General features: G+C 46.3%; 1 protein-coding gene across 1 annotated transcript in view; it reads right to left on the reverse strand.

Annotated features, from left to right (window-relative positions):
• The window catches only part of FGFRL1 (fibroblast growth factor receptor like 1), a 166524-nt gene extending 153751 nt beyond the window's left edge, over nucleotides 1–12773 (reverse strand). Inside the window, exons 1-2 of the mRNA XM_085223657.1 lie at nucleotides 12281–12773; nucleotides 11261–11368 (exon numbers count right to left, since the gene is read on the reverse strand). Coding sequence (XP_085079783.1) covers nucleotides 11261–11321 — 61 coding nt within the window. The 5' untranslated portion in view covers nucleotides 11322–11368; nucleotides 12281–12773. The remainder of the gene's footprint in view (nucleotides 1–11260; nucleotides 11369–12280) is intronic.
• Between the last annotated feature and the right edge of the window lie 523 nt (nucleotides 12774–13296).

Below are 13296 nucleotides of genomic sequence, written 5' to 3' on the forward strand. Positions count from 1 at the left end.
CTCTGTCCTGAAGCAAAATATCATCCAACACATGACACAGAAAGATGGCCAAGCTCTGGTTTTAAGCAGGGATACTTACAAAAGAAAGCTCTTTCAATTACTTTGGTGCATTTTTCATCTTCAACTCATAATGGAGTTTTTTGGTGTTTTTTTTTTTTTTGTTGTTGTTGTTTTTGTTTGTTTTTTTGTTTTTTGCATTTAACAATTAAATGCATTATATGCATTAGTCTTGCAAAGATAAAAGGGAAATAGGTTATAAGAACACGAACAGAAAGACTGTCATCAAGAAGATGTTAAAATTCATTCAGGCTTCTTCTTCTATGCTGTTATTTCGATTACTGTCTCAAGGGTACAGGACCACAGGCCTTTGCATCCCTAGTCAGTTCTTAGACGTCCCAGCTCAACCTATTTTGGGTTGGGGCTGTTTTTTAGGGTGGTGTGTTTTTTTTTTTTGTTTTGTTTTGTTTGTTTGTTTTTAAGTGAGAAAGAAAGAGAGCTACATTTGTCCAAAAGAGAGAACAAAGAGACCACTTGGAAGATCATACATTTCATTCCTTTGCGATTTTGGCCTTCTCTGGGGCTTCTTCGGACAAAACACACGGCAACTGTGACTTAAAACCCCATGGAGACATAACTGAGGGGACACAGAGGGATGAAACATGTTTGAGATGAGAACTGAGAGCAAGGGAAAGCCTGATGTAGTCTGAGTCCCAGTACAGAAGGGTCAGAAATGAACCACCCTCCTACCAAGACAAACCAACAGCAACAAAGAGGAATAATTACTGCCCGCCCAGTACAGTCCAAACTGCTCAGATAAGATCAGGTTAATAGGCGTTTCTCCTCAAGGGCCCTACTGCATTTTACACTCCGCAGGGGCTACGCGATAAATGTTCCTACTCCTCCAAAGTCCAGAGCCCTCCTGCCACAAAATAGAAGGGAAAGGTTTTGCTGAATACAGTCACACTGATATTCCATGAGCTCAGACTATGCTTCTGTAATAAGTTCACTCACCACATTCTTTTCTGTGTTGGCTCCAGCTTCCCAAAACAACTAACAGCAAGGCCAGTAGAACTTCACACCAGCACAAGAGACATCCAAGGCTAGGAGCAATGCAGAAGAAGGGCAGGGTGGTGCTAGAATCAATTTCTTTTGTCTTCAGTTGCCATGATTTCACACCTGAGAAGCATTTACTGCCAGGATCCAAGCAGCTGTAATTGGGCAGAGAAGGTGGTCCTATTTGTGCTGCTAATGATCCAATTTAGCAGGACAGCAATCAAATGCTTGACCTTTCCCAAAAATCCCATGAAGCAAATGCTCTACATGACATGGCTCCAGCATTATCTGCCAGTAACAGGTGCATGATTGCAATTAGAAGTGATCAGCTGTAGTGATCCAAGAAGTGATCCAAGTATTGTTGGAGGCTCATTTGCCACCTTTCCACCCAGACTCCCTAGAGCCTTATTAGCTCAGAAAGCACCAAATAACTCCCCTTGAAATCATAGAATCATCTAGGTTGAAAGAAACCTTCAGGATCACCAAATCCAACCATCAATCTGATCTACCAAATCCTGCCACTAACCCCTTAGTGCCACATCCACATGTCTTAAATACCTCCAGGGATGGGGACTCTGCCATCGCCCTGAGCAGCCTGCTCCAATGCTTGAGCACAATCTTTCTGACAAAATTCTTCCTAATATCTAATATAAACCTCCCTTGGTGCAACTTGAGCCTGTTTCCTTGCATCCGCTTGTCATCTGAGAAAAGAGACTGACACCATCCCCGCTGCTGTAGAGACCAACGAGGTCTCCCCTCACTCCAGACTAAACACAAATCTCACAGCTATTACTCAGAAATCGGATTGGCAACTACAACACCTCTCTCCACACTGATAGATCTTAAACTTGGTGCTTGGTTTGTCCTAAGACCATTTCTTACCCCCAGCCCTAAATCAACTTCCGCCGCAAACAATGCTGCTGGTTTGTGTCTACAACAGATTTATTCCCTATTCCAGCAGCTTGCACGCCTGTGCCTTCAAGGAGCAGTAGCTACTTTAGGCGAGTGGTTCCTTCTGGTTTCTGGGAATAAAAGGCTGCCCTCCATAATCGGGGTATTGTTCTCCCTAAATGGACCCAGACTCTGTAAACACGCTCCTCTGCACGGCACTGGGAGGGCAGCTGCATGTGCGTACGTACATGCAGGGAATGTGTCTTGCTCTAAAACTAGTAAATTATGTTAATTCATTTCCTCTGCCCAAGCAGCTGTAATAAACTTGGGGAAAGGAGGAGAAAAAGTAAACAGGAGTGAATTACAAAAAGGTGAGGGGGAGAGGTAACCCAATAACTCCACCAAATGTCTCCTTTGGGAAAGGACATGGAATTTGCAGATCGGATGATCTCGATGCAGCCCTCCCTTGCTCCCAATGGAGGTGTAAGTGCAACTGCAGCTTTTTTTTTTTTTTTTTTTTTTTTTTTTTTTTTTTTTTTTTTTAAATAAGGCTTCAGAGCCAGCCCATTTTCTGAGTTCAATCTTGGGAGCTGAGAACCAAGCCCCCAGCAGTGCCCTGATCCCAGTGAGCATGTCCCCGGGGGCTTTGCACACATGTGATGTGTGTGTGCCTCAGTGTTTGAGGCCAGTAGGAGTAGTCAGAGCCTATTTGTAATTTTCTAACAGGAAAATAATTTCACTAAGCAAACTACCGTGCTTTGACTCAAAACCCTGATTAGCACAGTTTGAAAACAGGGCAGCATACTGTTCTGGGAATTAACTTGCTTGACCCCTAGTCTATAATGGCACTCAAATAATCTGTGAGTCAGACGAAGTTGAAAAACTCTTGGAAGACCACACTGAAAGAATTTACTGGATTTATTGGATTTTCTAGGATAAAAAGAAAATAAGCCTGAAACTCCACTTAGCTAGTCTGTAGTCTTCAGAGAGAAAACCTTTTTCTTCCAGTGCTATCTAGAAGAGGAGCCTTGTGCTGAGCTCTGGGTCTTTTTTGTTCCCCAGAAACCCTCAATAAATATTAATAATATTATAAACATACAAATTGTTTGTGAATAATTCCTTGCTGCACTCTTAAGATTAGTGGTAAAATACAGAATCAGTGGACAGACTCCCACCTCTGTGAGCCTGCAATGCTCATCCCAATAGGGGTACTCTCTTGGGAAGAAAAGCCACAGATAGAATTTCCAATTAAACATCCTGAGGCTACTGCCCATACATATCACTATCACAGACTATTGCTTGAAATTCTCCATACCCTCTGGTCTATCTCAGTTTGAGTAAGCAGGGAATCAAACAAAGCATTCTGCCTCAGTGCTACAAGCATGCTCTGGTCTAGATAAAGCCTTGCCCATCCCTACCTTAAACGTTTCCAGATAACAAATGTGGCAATTAGAAATAAACTGTCCAAAGCCTGTTCCCCTACATATGTAAATGTCTCCATAATGGGTTTACAACTCTTTGTCAATCAAACCTGTCAAGGAAAAGTAAACACCTGTCTGAGGCCATGATTAAGTGGAATGCTCCACTCTCATTAGGCCCTAACAAAATTAACCCCGGCAATACTGCATTTCTGATTGGTTGTGAATACCAGGAGGAGGAAAGATACTCATCAGCTCTGATCCCTTAATCTAGTTTTATATTAACTCCTGCAGATCATGATGAACCTTGCCTTGGCTTAATGCCACACTACACAGGTCTGACACACAACCTGCTCTGATGAGGCTCCGGTTCCTGCTCTCTGGTAGGTTTATTATTTCTGATCCTACTCACAGCCACTCAGCCACAATTACTGAACCTAAAAGGACTGTTACCTTTATAACTTGGAACAATACCTGACTCTGAATGCTTTGATATGAACAGACTTTCTGAAGCAGCAAGACTGGTCTCCATTTGCTGGTAAAGCTGGCAATAGCCCTCCCAGATCCCACTTTAAATGTGCCCTAAAATATATTAAGTACTTCCTAATATTACTCACCCAGCTAAACAGACACTGTGATTGCCACCAGGATATTGTGTTAATCTGGAGAAGAACATTAAAGAATTTGGTTCACCCAGAAGCAGAGGCTCAAAGCATTCCTATCCCAAAGGTATCCAAAGTTTTAAGGGCTTTTAACCACCAATTTTACATCAACTGCTCAATACCCAGCAAGCATGCAGCAACCCTGGAGAGGTATCCCATAATATCCAGAGGTTTGTCCTGTTACTCATTAACCTTTCTATCCTTGACATGCAGTTCATACACCTGCAACTTCTCTGACACTTGTCACTGCTTAACCACTGTTAACAGATTGGGTTAGGTGAGAACGAAAACAGCTTCCTCAATTACTCCAACTCACACAAATCTGTTAGTCAAGAAGGAGAAAAAGAAACCAGTTCACAGCAGCCCAGGGTCTGTAGCAGCCTAACTCCTCTAGTTGGGCTGCTTCTGCTCTGGGGGGCTGAGTAACTGCTTCTTCCCCCTCCTTTGGAGTTGATTTGGCCTCACCCAAATCACATGTCTAGAAAACAGAAGATTTAAGTTTATAAAGAGTAATAGGAAAATACTAACAATTGTAATAAAAGCCTCTCTTTGCAACAGGATAATTCTGCTCCAAGTCACACAGTGGCCAAAAATCAATTAGGTACTTCGCCAGATATATAATGATATGGGGTATCTGGGAGGACACAAAGGAAAAGAGAAATGCAGGGCAGATTTGGAATAGCTGCATCTCACCATCCTGATCATGCACACAGTCCGTTCGTTCAAGTCTCTCTTTCAACACTTGGCCTCACAAGGACTCAAGAGTTTCAGCACTGTAGTTCAGACTAAATTGCCTCCCAGAGGCTGGCTAATCCTTAGATTTCCCTCCATGACCTCTTCCAACTTTCTTCCCTCCTGGACATCTTGTTCTGGACAGAACTGGGAGGTGCACAGCTGCCACTGGTAATCAGTACAAGGCGGTACCAAATTCCTACACCCATCAGTTCACCAGGCATACATGAGCCAACCCAGCACAGAGAATAGGAATTAATTTGCGAAATAGGCAAATTTTTAAAAATCAACATTTCTGCATTTGTCTGTTGTTCCTGTATTTTTATTTCATATGCACAAATACAGCTCTTAAAATAATCATTGAAGGCGATACAACCTAAGAGGCACTTCAGTTGTGATAATCCTTGCATTATTCACTTCTCAGCCACCTGACAGGATACCCAAGACTGTGTCAACTGTTCTTGAAATACATTTCCCAGACATGAGGAGCAGTGATTCGGGATCTTTATAAACTAGAAGCCATTCGTACTCTTACGCAGGACAGGCTGGGAATAGAGGTGCAGCACTCCCGAGAAACATTAACCTTCTCTGGGAAGCCTCTGTTCCCAATTTACATTTTTCTTCCCTTAGCAAAGCTCAAAATTAAGTTTGAACACTTAATGGAAGAAGTAGCCTAGAGTTATTGGCTGAAATTCTTCCTGAAAATCAGGGTGGTTGGGATGAAATAAGAACTTCAGGTTATTCACAGCACTGCTGGATACTGTGTTTCTATTGCAATACAATGGGGAGACTGTGTAATGAGGGCAAGCAATCAAGCTCCAAGCAGCCCGTTTATTTGACTCAGAAAGGGGAAAAGAAAAAAAAAGAAAAAATCCAAGATGTGAAAGGATTCAGTCGGCATATATTAACTTGTTAAATAACACTTAGGCCAGTTGTCAGCTCCTCCACACCTAGCAACCCTGCCTGCAGAATGGCACCCATTCTTTGAGGATAAAACCCAAAGTTAAAGCAATGAATTTCCAAGTTGCTTTCAGCCTCCGCTGTGCACACTCCAGTTGCCAGCCTGAGCCTGCAGCAGGCAGAATCTGTGTGTTTCTGGGAGAAAAAAATCCAGTTGAGCTGTCCCATTGAGCAAGCAAGTGGAAGAATCCAAAATCCTGCCCCTAGCCCATTACTGACAACAGCGGGGATCAGCCCAGCAGTTGATATCATGTATCATCTGTGCAGGTCATCCTTAAGAGATGGATTCAAAGCCCATGGGAGCGAGGAGGAGTCACAGCATAAATGCTCACAGGCTCCAAATCAGGTCCTAACCTGTTCCACCTGGCATGGGCTGCATCTGCTTATCTCATCCAGTGTTAGGGCAGCAGGATCAGGCTGTTTGAGCAAGTTTCTTTCTTTTATCATAGTACCACGGCAGATACAAATGAGTGCCAGGTTCAATAAGCTTGCAAAAGTCTTTGCAACTTGCACATTTACACTACTCTTAAAAAGTTCCCTTCTATGAACACAAGCATTCATAAAAAGTTTGGTGCAAAATATGAGGACAGGTCAACCCAACTAAAAACACAGGCGTGCTTATATTACAGAATGCTCCAAGGGAAGACTGATTACAGAGAGCAAGAAAAGGGATAGAAATCCAAATTAAATGTCCAAAACAAGATCAAATGCATTTCAGCTTGAGCAGCTCACCAGAAAACACAGGAAGAGGGCAGATGAAAGACCAACTCTTTGAAACAAGACAAAATGAGGGGGTTAACGAAATGAAAGAGAAAGGAACATTGCCACCAACACTTGTAATGCAGGGATACATTTGCACGGCCCCTTTGAACAGCACAATTCTACAGGTTGCTGCGGACACAAGCAGGAGTTTCACACCTTAGGAAAATCAGAAAGCTGCACAGATTCCTCTCCCACTGAATAAACAAAGCTGTGACCAAAGGGTTTTGATGTTCTATTTTCTGATTTCAGATAGGCAGAAGACTTCCGTATTATTATTTTCCCACTTTGGTAGAAATGTTTTCTCTTTTCCAGTAAATAATCCAAAATACGCAGTCAAGGCAGTGGCTAAGCAGATCCAAGCCCATTGCACAGCAATACACCCACTGGAAAGGAATAATCAGCTTCACCAGCAAAAAAGTAGGTACCAACTTCCTAGCAAGTGTCACTTTTGCTTTTTTGCTTTTTTTTGAACAATATTTTCTTATGAAAGAACTGGTTTTTTTTCTGTATTTTCTCAAGCACAGCCTCATGGCACGTAAATTTTTCTTCTGTAGACAAAAGTCTGGCTTTGGAACTGAGCTGCTTCCAGGTGCATCACAGAACAGACACGTGAATTTGCCGCTTGCGTCCTTTAATGAAGGTCAAAGCAGCACACGTACTTCAAAAACAAAGTTATAAAAATGTTAAGGAAAATCCACATGCACTTGAGCCATTTGCTGAGTTCTGTAATATTCCTTAAGAAATAAATAAATAACCAAAAAAAAATCTAATTTTCCAGTACGACACATGCTGTACTTTATGTTTAAACTCAGCCACAATTTAAAGAGACCGACGGTCTTGGAAGAAGGGAGGAACCACAGCTTAAAAAAATAACCAGGATTTTCGTAGATTGTCTTGTTGGCTTTCAGTACAAGTTGTGATGACAGATTATTCACAAGCAAGTTCCCTAAGAGCATGGCCCAAAAAAGACACCAAACTTAACCAGGAAATCTGCAGCGACTTACGTAAAATTTGGATCAGACTGTGGGTCTGAGTGCGCTTCTCTTTCACAAGTAAAGAATTACCCAATTGTTATACCTGATAACAACATTGGGGCAGGAATAAAGGAGACTGTAAACAGAAGCCAACAGCCATCTCTTATATTATCATTACCTTATCCGCATTAAATACCGTTCACTCTTATTTAACCTTCCCTAACTTTGTGGTTTATATATCAAGTACTCACAGCTTCCAAGAAATAACAATAATAATAAACGCAACCACAAACTTTCTAGTATCCCATTCCCTTTTCTCCAATGCTTAGCAAAAAAGGCAAACAGCATTATTTCTGCACCAAACTGTTGAGTTTTAACGTAGTTCCAACACATTCCCCATAAAGCAGGAACCAACCAGACTTGGAAGCCAAGTGGAGCAGAGAGAAGTGCAAGAGTAGAAAGTAATTAAGGTCCCGCTCTTCCCTCCCTACGCAAGGCACTGAAAATGAAATCAACATCCAAACTAATTAGTTTCCAGCAGAATATCAGTTTACTCGCTAACAGGAGGGTTGTCACTGCTCTTACCAAAAACTTCTAAACATACCGTACAAAATCTTGCTTAAGCCACGGGACCAAGCCAAGCACATCCCAATGTGACCATATACGGTAACCAAAGTGAATCGGATGGCAACTTGACAGATTTGGAACAAATATTGCGTCGTGTGTCACTGAGTTAACACCAGTGGGAAAATATCAGATTGTATTACCTGTATCCGACCGGAGGTGTGGAGTGGTTGGAGCCACATTGCTGCGGGACATAGTCACCAAGGGTTAGTGACCCAAGATGGCATTCGTCCCCGTGGAGGAGGGTTTTTATGCCCAGTATAGGGCTGTGCAGAGGGTAGGGAATGGAGCGACATGAGGGACGAGCCACTGGCCCTGCATCATTCTCCCAGGTTAAGGGCTGACGTAGCCAGGGCTGCTGGCAGAAAGGCTGGAGCTGTCACCCTGTGCCTCGGCTGCCAGCCAGGAGGGATATTCCCCCACTGAGAGCAGGTTATGTGCTCAAAGGGTGGGTTTTGTGCACACAGAAGTTCCCATGTTCACCCAGTAAGGAAAGGAGGAGTGTGGAGGTTCACCCAAACAGCTCCCAAGGAGCAACCACCGAGCACAGGCTCCTTTCAGAGAGTCCTCAGACTGGATTAAGACTGGTCTCTGGGGCATTTATTCCAGATTACCTATTTTGGAAGGGTTATTCCAGTGTAGACAAGCCCCTAGCCAAAGTCTTTAAATTTCAGTACTGGAAAATATGGGTTCAGACCTCGACAGAACTACCTCATCCTTCATCCTTTCAGACAAAATAAGTTCCACACCCGATCCTCTAAAATAAAGCCTTGCTCTCGATACTTATCTTGCTGCTTTCTTAAAAGTTTATGTTGGTTACCTAAGAAATCCCCTATTTCACTATTTTGTGTGTGGGTGATGAGACGCAACAGGTCGCAAATGTGCAAGAAGGGACAGAGCCAGAGGGCACAGCTCCCAACCTGGGAAAAAGCTGTAGCATTGGCCCTATCAGGCAGCCCTGTGGGTTCCTTCTCCTTAAAAGGCATCACCTAAATACAGAGGTAAAAATACTGTAAGGCAACATTAATGCAAGATTGCAGATGAGCTGCCAGGGAATAGCAAGGCTGTGTTGCGTGGGCAACTTACCTCTGCCCCCTTGTGCAAATGCACTTTGGTACAGCCCTTACCCAATGCAGTGCACACAAACAACATCCTAATTCCACCAAAATCTCCTCTTGCCTAATAAAAGAGAAGGGCCAGTGCTTTCAATCAGAACCTTCTCAGCCACCTTCCTCACCTGAGCACCTCTTGACAACTCAGGTTAGGAAATGCTGGCACACTTTGTGCCACACGTGTAAAATTTGCAATTGGGACAGGGCTACTAAAGGCTTTTTGGCCAAAACAAAGAGCTCTTCTACCTCCAGATAAAAATCTCAGGCTGAGAAATGACCGATAGATTCAAGCAGGTGACACCTACCCACCACCAAATGTACCACATGATACATTTGGAAAAAATCTGCAGGCACATTCATGCAGGACACGTTTTTACAAGAATCTGAAGTTATCCCAAAGTAAACAACCAATAATCAGTGATGATTGGCTTCCCAAAATGCGGCTGCAGTGTGCCAGAGATGTGCCACCTCTGCTCATGTAGATGTTTGATCCTTCATCTGCACCCATCGCCCTTTTAATACTCTCAATTTCAAAGAGAGGCAGAGCAGGGTTGTAATAGTAGGGCCGTGGCTCTGTTTCTACTCTGTTTTACACTTCTTTCTTCTCTTCCTCCCTCATTATAGACAATGAGTGAATGATATTTTTCATGGGTTTGGCCCTGGATTTATATTCTATTTCATTTCAAACAACACACACCACCTCTCCATCCACACGCAAGATGTTTTTTTTCCAGCTCTGAATAGAGCGAGTTCAACAAACCCAATCACTATTGTGACCCTGTTAATCTTGCCTTGAAAAATAAAAAATAAAAACCTTTTCCATAGGAAAAACAACGATGTTCTGAAATTAACGCTGTTAATTGTCTGGCTCTTCTTCACACGGCAGCAGCCCGCAGTCAATCGCACCACGTTTTCCAGAGGCAATAAAAGAATACGAGCAAGACAAGTGCAAACAGCATCGAAGCAGGGGCTGCCAGGAAAGCAGCCGACACTCCGCTCACAACAGAGACAAAACTCCTTTTGTCTTCTTTTGCCCATTTCAGATTTTTTTCGGAACTCCACCAACTCCTCAAGTCTATGGCAATAACCTACATCCATGAGGTCGTCTTATTTCATAGCTCGCTGCCTACAACTTCAACGGAGTCTACATTATAGACCTGGCTGGGAACTCAGTCTGCAGGGCTCTGAGCCTATATGCACTGTTTTCTTTTTCATTCAGCTTCCAGCTGATCATTTTATAGTGCTTCTGCCTCCGTAAAGTATTTGCTTGGGAGCCAATGCGAAGATGGAAAAAAAAGCAAAGCACTAATTTGAGCCTTGGGTTTGTAGAGCAATGCTCCCTCCCCATCCCTTTGGTTTTATTTTTGGCAAATTATGCTCCAATGAAGCACAAGTTTTAAGATCTTTTCATTGCATCAGGTGATTTAAAACTCTTTCACCAATTCATGCAACTCCAGTACTCATTCACTCAACTCCAATACTCATCCACACAACTCCGATCCTCTTGGGACGTGCAGCTGAAGCAATCTACATCCTAAAGCTACGCACCCATTCTGCTGGTACAATGCAACCCCTCCTTTGTGAGCCCTGGTTTCCCATTCAGACAGCACCCACCAAAGTATGGGGCAGGGGAAAAGGCAGTCTTCCCTGCTCTGACCCCACACTTGGGTTAAGGCACCTTCTCACTCCCAGGTCAATGCATTTGGTAACCTGTGCATTGAAACCCGACTGACTGCCGGAGCCCCAGTTCTTAAACGTTCTCACTATCAGGAGCTGTCATTTGTCTGTCACCAGGAAGGTTAATGGATGTGTTTGTTACATTTGCTGGTGGGAATATACGGCGCAGGGGCTAGGGGGGGGGATTACAAGAGGGGAGAGGTATTTCTGATCCACGGAGGAATGCAGCTGCTTTCCTTTAAAATCAAATGGGATGCATGAGGAAAGCTTCATGCGAGCCCACCTGCGACCACAGCACAAATCCACGCTGCATCCAGCAGCACCAGGAGGCAGCAATGGAGCACGTGTGCACGGCAAGGCAGCAAGCAGGAGGGCTGGAGCTGCTCGGTCCTTACCTCTCGCTGAGTCCGAGAGCGCGACGATCCCTGCGAGCAGGAGCGCCAGCTGCAATCCCATGGTGAAAAGCGGATCCCTGTGAGCTGTACGGGCTGCCGTCCTCGGAGCTGCGGGAAAGGGAGCGGAGCGATTATGGGGGGAAATAAGCAAACAGCCCACAAGTTTGCAGAGTTTTAAGGGCTGTTGCAGAAGCGCAAGAACAGGAAAAGTAAACGCAACAACAGCAGCGTGTTTGTAATTCATTCCTTGGCGCTCAGCAAGCAAAACTTTGCCCTCCGCTCTGCTTCAGCCTGATATAAATCAGGGACCCACTGAGGCCAGCACGCTGCTCTAAGTTTACAGTTAATGCATAATTCTCCGGTATCCCGCACAGAACCAATCTGGAAGGCAAACAAAACGCGAGCAAAAGCGGCCGTAAAACAAGATTTCAGGTTAACAGTTTGCGGAGGAACTCGGATGAGAGAGAAGGGGAACGCTGCCTCTACAGCCCAACAGACTCCGTGCCCCGGCTCCGCTTTGCCCCGGGAACACGCGCTCCTCCAGCACGGATCACCGTTTTTTGAGCATCGCTTTCCTATTTTCCAACCGCCCCCCCCCCACTCATTTCCTTGAGCACCAGAGGTGTGTCCCAAAGCCAAACCCCATGAAACCCACCACCTTCGGGCAATGCCCTCGCAGCGATACGCCGGGGCAGATCGGCTTGACGCTCGTTACTCCCCGCTCCCCTTTTCACACTCTCACTTTCTAAGCACTGTCTGAATTCCTCACCCTCGTAAAGCTCCCGCTGAGACTCCCCAGTGCCCCCGGGATGCACAACGCACCGCATCCAACCATCGCCTGCCCCACAGGGAGCTCGTAGAGAAGGGTTACGGGGAGGGGGGAAGGGGGCAAGCGGGAAAGAGGGTTAGAAGCAAAAATTAGGAGCCGGGGGCGCACGGGGAATGATGCCGCCAGGTGCGCCCGTAGCCCAGGTGGGGGTATCCCAACCCACCCCGCTCCATGGGGGGGTCCCCACTTACCTTGGTCGCTGCCGGCTCTCAGCAGCGAGCGCTGCCTCCCATCCCCGCAGCTCTCCGTCTCATGCCCTCCTGCCGCGGCCCCCGGCCGGGCGCTCCGCCGCCGCCCTCTACCTCATTGTACCCCCCTAGGACCGGGGGCTGCTTTGGGTTGAGCCCTCCCGAGCGGACACGGCACCCCCGGATCGGTTTGCCACACCAGTGAGAGGGGTTAAAGGGAGAGAAGCGGGGGACGGGGTAGGGAGGAGGGGGATTATAATTCTCACTGCTTCTCGGGGTGGGGTGAGTGTGTGAGTGTGTGTATGTATGTATGTATGTATGTATGCGTGTGTGTGTGTGTGTGTGCGCGAGGAGGGACAGCGGGGACCTGCCGGAGCCCCGGGGGCTGCCGCTGCGGGATGCCCCGTGGTGCCGTCCCGAGCCGGAATCCCGTTTAAGGAGAGATGGGAGGAGGGGAAAGGGGTTGGGGAGTCGGGGCGAGAAGGAGGAAAAGGGGGAGGGGAAGGGGGGGGCGAAGAGAAACGGGCGATCGAGCAACTTTCCCTGCAGGGCTTTGTGGCGGCGGGGGCCGAGCCGAGGGCGGCCCGGCACCGCCCAGCTCCAAACTTCGCTCCAATCCCCGGCAGCCCCCGCCCTCCCCGCCGCTCCCCTTAACCCTTAGCGGCGAGGCGGGCGTCCCGCGGTCCCCGAACCACGTCCCGGAGCTTCCGAGTTCCCTCCCGGCCCCCCCGCGCATCCCCGCGGCCCCACCGTGCGCAACCGCCACGGGCACCGCGGGTGGGCGTCCCCATAGGGGCAGCGGGGACATGGCGGGGGGACGTTGGGCCGCGTGCCGCCCATAGGCTGCGTGTCCAACTCAGCGCTCGGGTACGGCTCGTCTCGGGAAGAGATCAGACGAGCTGGAAAATAGGCTATTGGGATGTCTTTTCTTGAGATGAGCTGCTACAGTTCGGATCCTAACATTTCGGGAAAAAAAACTCCTTCTCCGAGAGTGGTGATGCATTGGCACTGGCTGCCCA

Source organism: Meleagris gallopavo, chromosome 4 (assembly GCF_905368555.1).
Source record: "Meleagris gallopavo chromosome 4, MGAL_WU_HG_1.1, whole genome shotgun sequence".
NCBI lineage: Eukaryota > Metazoa > Chordata > Aves > Galliformes > Phasianidae > Meleagris > Meleagris gallopavo.